The sequence below is a fragment of the Pyxicephalus adspersus genome, chromosome 4 (assembly GCF_032062135.1).
Source record: "Pyxicephalus adspersus chromosome 4, UCB_Pads_2.0, whole genome shotgun sequence".
Lineage (NCBI taxonomy): Eukaryota > Metazoa > Chordata > Amphibia > Anura > Pyxicephalidae > Pyxicephalus > Pyxicephalus adspersus.
Window position 1 is genome coordinate 126,694 of NC_092861.1, and position 8,303 is coordinate 134,996.

At 48.9% G+C, this 8,303-nt stretch overlaps 1 protein-coding gene across 1 annotated transcript in view; it reads right to left on the reverse strand.

Annotated features, from left to right (window-relative positions):
- Positions 1–2,917: 2,917 nt before the first annotated feature.
- The window catches only part of MPV17 (mitochondrial inner membrane protein MPV17), a 7,071-nt gene continuing 1,685 nt past the window's right edge, over positions 2,918–8,303 (reverse strand). The window contains exons 2-8 of the mRNA XM_072407177.1: positions 7,656–7,733; positions 7,108–7,223; positions 6,238–6,330; positions 5,696–5,791; positions 4,457–4,489; positions 3,937–3,989; positions 2,918–3,523 (exon numbers count right to left, since the gene is read on the reverse strand). Of these exons, the coding sequence (XP_072263278.1) occupies positions 5,732–5,791; positions 6,238–6,330; positions 7,108–7,223; positions 7,656–7,733 (347 nt within the window). The 3' untranslated portion in view covers positions 2,918–3,523; positions 3,937–3,989; positions 4,457–4,489; positions 5,696–5,731. The remainder of the gene's footprint in view (positions 3,524–3,936; positions 3,990–4,456; positions 4,490–5,695; positions 5,792–6,237; positions 6,331–7,107; positions 7,224–7,655; positions 7,734–8,303) is intronic.

An 8,303-nucleotide genomic window follows, 5' to 3' on the forward strand; every position in this document is an offset into this window, starting at 1 on the left:
ATATACCCCCTATTCTTCCTCCTTCTACAGCCCCATACCAGTCCCCCCCATCACCAAATACCCCCTATTCTTCCTCCTTCTACCATCCAAGACCAATCCATCCAACCCACATATAACCCCTATTCTTTCTCCTTCTACAGCCCAAGAACAGTCCCCCTCACCCCCATATACCCCCATACTTCCTCCTTCTATAGCCCAAGACCAGTCTCCCCCCACTCCCATATGCTCTCTACTATTTCGGGTTCTACAGTTCAAGACCAGTCCCCTCCACCCCCATATACCCCATGTTCTTCCTCGTTCTACAGCTGTAGACCTGTCCCCCTCCACCCCCATATTCTTCTCCATCTACTGTCCAATTCAAGCCTCCCTTAACCCCCATATACCCCCTATTTGTCCCCCTTCTACGGCCCAAAATCAGTCCCCCACACCCCCATTTACCCCATATTCTCCCCCCTTCTACAGCCCAATACCAGCCCCCCTTTAACCCCATATACCTCATATTCTTCCTCCTTCTACAGCTGAAGACCTGTCCCTCCCACCCAGTATACCCCCTATTCGTCCCTTTTCTACAGCCCAATACCAGTCCCCCACAGCCCCAATTACCCCACATTCTTCCCCCTCTACAGCTCAATACTAGTCCTCCCTACTCCTATTCTTCCTTCTTCTACAGCCCAAGACCAGCCCCCCCCACCACCACCATATACCCCCTATTCCTCCTCCTTCTATAGCCCAATATCAGTCCCCCTCACCCTCATATACCCTCTATTCTTCCTCCTTCTACAGCCCAATACAAGTCCCCCACACCACCATTTACCCCCACTCCTACCCTTCTACACTCCAATACCAGTCCTCCCCACCCCCTTTCTTCATCCTTCTACAGCCAAAGACCAGTCCCCCCAACCCCTATATATCCCCTTTTCTTCCTCCTTCTAGAGTCCAAGACTAGCCAGACCCCCCACCCCTATATACCCCTTATTCTACCTCTTCCTACAGTCCATGACAAGCCCCCACCCTCATATACTCCTTATTGTTACTACTTCTTTAGCTCAATACCCCAAATCCCCCTATTCTTCCTCCTTGTGCAGTCCAAGACCAGTCCCCCTCACCCCCTTATACCCCTGTTCTTCCTCCTTCTATAGTTGTAGATATGTACTTCTCAGCCCCATATGGTTCTTGTTATTTTTTTCCTTGTACAGTATTAGAGAATTGCTCCAACCTTCTACGAACAGCCCTTGATAAGTACCCCACACCCTAATACATTCCCTTTTACTTCATTTTTAAATCCCTAGATTAAAACCCCACACTCCCTCCTCCACTTTTTTTCACAACCCCAGGGTAATACCTACTAAGTACCCCACAACCCCATTATTTACCACTTCCCCATGAGATAAGAGAAGTTAAGGAAGACTTCACCCCCTTATCATCTACTTTGGCTGGAGTGACCCTTTTTATAGGGGTACAAAACATTTTTTCTGTCTTTTCGTCCCTTTTACAGTCTTAGATTTATCTCTCCCAATCCATTTAGCCCTCTGTGTTCTCCTACAGCCCAAGATAAGTAGCCCATACATGTCTCTTCCTCCTCCTACAGCCCTAGGTAAGTACCCCATACATGTCTCTTCCTCCTCCTAACGGTTCTGACTCATCAGGGGTGTGTTTGACCTCTGCAGAGGGACCACTGCTTCCAAACATACTTTTATTTTATACACCCGGTACTTTATACCTGCACCTCACAGGAGGACCCTCCACAATCCAGTTTCTGTGACGCGCCAACAGTTATTTTCTGTCACAAAGGTAATAAAGCCGTGAAGTGCCAGGAAAGAACCTCGTGGCATCTTAATGAAGGATGGCGAGGGGGTTACGCGGTGCATTATTTGTCACCCTTCCACACGCGGTATGGATCTTCAGTCGGTGGCCCAGCTGGCAGGGAAGAGACAGAAAATTAGCTGTGGCTGACAGATGGAAACAAAGCACAGCTGGCTCTCATTAGGCGGCTTTAATTCCCAATTATGGACAGATTGGTGACACCTGAGACATGACACGTGGAGAACACCAAGCACACCGCCGTGTCCTCCAAGACTTTCCCTGCAGGATCCCTTCCTTCCCTCGGTCCTTTCATACAGAAGGGATCACACGCTGGATCTGTCCATCACAATAGGTAACCAGATAACCTGGTGTAGCTGTGTCAGCACTGCCAGGGGGAAATAATCCTTCCATGGGGTCTAAGTGCAGAATTAAAGCCCAGGGACCCTTCATCAGGGAGCCTGGCAAGGGGTGATGGACGGGAGAGGGCGTCAGGGCACAGGACACCCACCAGCCAAAGTTACCAGGAACATCCTGCATAGGATGTCCGGAGGAGTAAATGGTCACCTGGGGACTCTCGTCTGTGTGATCACATGATCAAATAAGTTATTAATGAATCAATACACCTGTTACCTGAAATCTTCACCTCCCTGAATTCTGAACCCTTATAAAGGACTTAGGTTATTCCCACCAATCAGCAGAGCCCAAATAGAAATCCATACATACCAGCATCATATTGGGGGTCACCAGCAGGCCCAATCACTGACCCGCCCCGTGTTTACAACTCACCTGTGATTCTCACCCGCCCCCCATATAAATCTCACTTGTGGCTCTCATTCTCCCAGCCACTGACCTGCCCCGTGTATACAGCTCAGCAGTTACCTGTTTGTGCTTGCCTCCTGTGTGTGACTGACACCAGAAGGTCGGCTTCCAGGTAATGGCAGCTTCCATCATGTCTCGGTGACAGGTGGAGGGAGGTGAAGGGGAAAGCTGTCCTGTGCTCTGAGGAATCCACATGTGAATCCCTTTGATAACTGCAGTATGTGCAGCAAGGTGGCACAGGGTACACATGGCAGGGGTGGGACCTCAATGACATGAAAGCAGCAGGTACGATCCATTAATTGTTTGATGTCGTCCATGTTCAGTCATATGATTTACAGATCATCTAAATAAATAAACCAACCCACAGCACAAACAGGCAGTTCCACATGGAATACAATCACATGACCGTTACACGATAATCACATGACCGTCACATGATCAAATCATTTACAGGTGAGACATAAAAAAAACATTGGGGTGTCAGACAGCAGAGAGAAGATGCAGTGAGGGGAGAATACTCCGGATATCTGGGTCACTCCATTCATAACTGACCAATCAGTGTGAGGAGGATGGTAGGGACCCAAAATGAGGTGTCCCCTCAATTCTTGCTGCTTTAATACATGAGTGGGGACACCCCAGTGTAGGTGGGGAGAGGGAAGGGGCATCAGACTCCACCTATGACTAGCATCATTTTGGGGTGGACTCCATACCGGAGTCACAAGCTGTATTCTTCATATAGGGAAGAGCAGGATAAGGACGGATCGTGAATTTTTAGCAAACCCCTTAGAGGGGAGTTGGGCCCCTGACTTGTCCGGGCCCAGGTGGGTGTGATCAGGCCATATTGGCTTTCCAGGAGAGGTAGGAGTTCCAGATGATGGCGACACATTGTACCACGGCCAGCCTGGGGGGGGGAAAATAGAAAAAACAATGTCATGTCAGAGATTCTATCCAATTCCAATCCACACCACAGACATACAGTGCCCCATACCGCCCACAGTGCCCCATACAGACTGTATAATGCCACATACCGCCCACACAGTGCCTGTCAGAGATTCTATCCAATTCCAATCCACACCACAGACATACAGTGCCCCATACCGCCCACAGTGCCCCATACAGACTGTATAATGCCCCATACTGCCCACAGTGCCCCATACAGACTGTATAATGCCCCATACCGCCCACACAGTGCCCCATACGTGCCCCATACCGCCCACACAGTGCCCCATACAGCTCACTGTATGTTACTACAGGGGAATATACACTTGTGTCACATGACCTCATCATTTTTTCCCAGCCAGGACAATCACGTACCTGTGATACAGAGGTATGAAGTAGAAATTCGCAATTTGTACTGCTGGCCAAATCTGAGGACAACAAATCAATACAAAAATAAATAATGTAAATGTAAAAAATGGCAACATACATGGAGGAAAGACTGCACTGTACCATACCAGTGAATGGCAACATTTTAGGGACACAGAGCAAATTAGACTGAAATATACAATATCAGCGATTGATTAGGAAAGGGCTGGGGCACTGACCAATACAGAACCCAGGGATTAGACTGGCCTGCCTTGATATTTAGAGGAAACTCAGGGGTGGGGCTAGTAATGGAAAGAGACAATTGTTCTATATAGGAAACTCAGGGGTGGGGCTAGTAAAGGAAAGGGACATTGGACTGTACCATAAAGTAGATGAAGGGGTGTAGTGGGGGAAACATTGGGGAAGGGGAATAGGTTGTTCTATATAGGAAACTCAGGGGTGGGGTGACAGAAAGAAGCAGAGATCAGGCTGTACCATTTAGAAAACAGAGGGTTTGGGTTACACTTACATAGTAATTTGTGATCAAGGCATCCTTGTAATCCTGTAAAACAGAAATGATGACTATCAGACCAGCAGGAAGCATCCACACAGAAAGAAGTCACAACCATTCATAATATAAAATTGTAAAACGCAATTAAAACACCGCCTCCCAGTGGCGCCCTCTAGCCGCCTAGGCTGTATGTAGGTTTAGTGTGCACACTTGGAATGGGCCAAGGAGCGGACATTCAGTATGGGCTGGTCCTGCACACATCAGAATCGGCTGATGAGGGTCGAGGGGTGGTGAAACAATCGGCGTCTGAGTATTAATGGATACACAGGCCTCGGCGCTGTCACAATCCCTCTGTGTACACAATCTGTTTGTTCCAGCAGGCAGTGCAAGGCAAAGCTATGAAATAACTGTAACCCCCAGGGTCACCTGCACACCCCACCATGTTTACCCAACTAATAGCTTCCTACAAGCTGGGCAGGCGTGCGCTCTACTTCTGTCGCTGTGACGCCATTCGGGGTCTCTGGACGCCCTGCGCTATTCCCTCGCTGCAAATGAGACCCCAGAGAGGGCAGCCCTGACGGAAGCACCCAAGAGGGAGAAGGGGGGGGGATTTAACCCATTCTGTACCGCCCCATCAATTTATTCTATGTTATACATTACAAATTGGAAACCAAAGTCTACAGCAGGATGAGGGGTGCTGTGTGGGGCAGAAACAAACTTTGGGGCCCATTTTTACTCGCAGAAATTTCCCCAAAATTGCTAATTTTACAGAACAGTCAGGAAAACAAAAAAGAAAAGACTGAAATTTGTGTGACTTCCCTGATTTCAGGGAGGGATCTGGTTGCATTATCATCAGAAACAGACACCCTGAAAATGTAGAGGCAGTGAACAAAAAATAGGGGGGGGGGGGGACAAAGGAGGGTACACAATGGGCAATAAATCTAGTGAAGGGAGGAGAGGGTGGGGAATTCGGTTGGTAGCACTTATAACAAAAAATTGGGTAATTAAGTGGGGCAAGTACTAATGACAGGCTAACATACCCGGAAACGCACCCCACTGCATTGTAGGAGCAGCTTTGTTCCTGTGGCAAACTTGACAGACTAAAATGCCCCGGCAGGCAGGGTCAGTTTCACCTTCACAAGAACAAAGCAAAAGGGGGTTTTAGTTTGACCCAATATTTAATAACGGTGACTGGATTGGGTCTTGTGATTGTATGATCTGGTTGTCATACTTGTAGCATTCAGTCATGTTTCTCACCCGTTTCAGCTTGTTCCAGATCTCCGCCTTAGACAGTCAGTTCAGGGAGCCCACAATGGTCAGGAAACACCCCAGGAAGCAGGGAGCAAATCCACCCTGGGAAAATAAACAATCTCACAAATCCCGCCTATCATCCCCAGATCACCCCAATCCAACCACACCCTACAGAGACCCCCAACATTCCCACCACACACTACAGAGACCCCCCACCATTCCCACCCGTCACTCCCAGATCACCCCAATCCAACTACACGCTACAGAGAACCCCCCAACCTTTCCACCTGTTAGCCCAAAATCACCCCAATCCAACCACACCCTACAGAGACCCCCAACATTCCCACCAGTCACCCCCAGATCACTCCAATCACACCACATGCTACAGAGACCCTCAACATACCCACTCGTCACTGACAGATCACTCCAGTGTTACACACGCTACAGAGACCCCCAAAAATACCATTTGTCACCCCTAGATAACTCAAATTCCACCACACGATACAGAGACCCTCAACATTCCCACCCGTCGCCCCCAGATCACTCACCTGGTCCAGCAGCATCTTCTTTATGGCTACCGACTTGCTGCTCCCAGGAACCAGACCGTCCAAAACTTTATACCAACCACCAACTACGGGGCCCTGTGAGGAGAAAGGAGGGAACGCAGGGATGCCCGCACTGAAATCTATGTAAAGTCCAACTGATGCCCATAATTTAGACCATGAACATCCAACTCTCACCATATATAATGCCTGAAGCCACCAATCACATTGCATACAATATCTGTTTCCTCCCACTCTGCACATCAAACTCCACACATCATATGTCCGATCATACTCCTTGCACCTTATTTATAACTTTACCATTGCCTGCACTATGCAATTCTCCTCCCACCTCTCCCTGCCCCATATATTTCTGCTCTACTACTCTACCACCACCTGCACCATATATCTCTGCCCTGCTACTTTACCACTCCCTGCACCATGCCCATATCCTCCTACATCCCCCTGCACAATATATATCTGTGCTGTACTACTCTACCACTCCCTGCACTATGCCCATATCCTCCCACCACACCCTGCACCATATAACTGTGCTCTACGATTCAACCACTCCCTGCACCATGCCAGTCTCCTCCTACCAGTCCCTGCACCATGCTACCTCCTCCCACATCTCCCTGCACAATGCCAGTCTCCTCCCACCTCTTCCTGCACTATATATCTCTGCTCGACTACTCTACCACTCCCTGCACCATGCCCATTTGCTCCCACCTCTTTCTGCACCATGCCAGTCTTGTCCCACCTCTCCCTGCACCAAGTATCTTCTCTCCCCCACTCTGTACACCACGTCTGTCCTTTCCCTTTATTTTTGTCTCGGTCTATGATGGAGAGGGTCATATTAAGCCATTATGTTCTTACCACAAAGCAGAATCCAATCCCCATCATCTTCAATGTCCTCTCCACACTGTGACCCTGCAGCCCCCTCCGCTCCACCAACTGCTGGGAAATTACATCTCCAACCCCCACCAGGGAGCCTGGAAGCAAGACAGGATTTGTCAAGGTTCTGCAGGGGAGGGGCTAAGAAACAGCACAAAGATGGGAAGGGAGGGAAACCTTAAACCTGTTGTTAGCCTAAAGAATTCCAGCTAAAGGAAAGGCTGAGTGTTGCTGTTGCCTCCTCCATGCAGTGAGCCTGCACTCTCTGACAGATGGGCGTATTCATCTGTGATCTCTGTAGCTGCACTGTCAAAGAGGGTAGGTGGGTGGAGGTCACCACAGGGTAATGCTAGATCTGGGCCACATAGAAATCACCATCTGACTGCAGGCAATGTAACCTACCTTGTGCCATGGTGAGAGGTAAGTACCAAATACTATACACCTACATTGGGCTTGTCTATAACCATATCCTGGTGACAAATGACTATTGGGCTATGTGGACATGAAGGTAAGTAGATGGAGAGACTTACCTGCAGTGATGATCTGCACTTTCCAGGGGTGAAGGGTAAGTAACCTCTGGTAGCCTCGCCATAGGCCAGCCATGGCACCTACATAGACAGGGGGCATCAGAGCAAGATCTGCAGTACATCCACCAATGGTGACCTAATTACCCGGTTCAGTCCCCTTCCCCCAACATACCTCCACCTACCTCTATGGGTAAACAGCCTCCAGTGGACACCTCAGTGAATCCCACACCATCATCTTCATTGCTCTCCCTTCCCCCTCATATCAGATCCCGACCACCATTACTGGGAGATTAAGGAGTGACAACATGGTGTCCTCTCTAGTAACAGCCCCTATTTAATTCAGTGTTTAACTCAGGAATCTTAAGTCGGGTGGGAAGAAACTGTAGGTGGGTGGCAGCTCCGGTATTGTGACCCAACTCCTCAGTAATCAACAAAAAACATCCAGGTGGTTACTGGAGAATGCAGGGTGGTGCACCCAGCAAAAAGGGGCCCGGGAGGACACTAATTTATAAGGAGGGTATGATCCTCCTTAGCCGGGGTGTGGGTAGATGGCTGAAAGTGTAGGTAGGTTCCATGTGATCCTTCAGGAACCTTTAGAAATATGTGGTCTCACCAGGGAGGATTGTTTGCTTATACATAAAGAGGTGAATA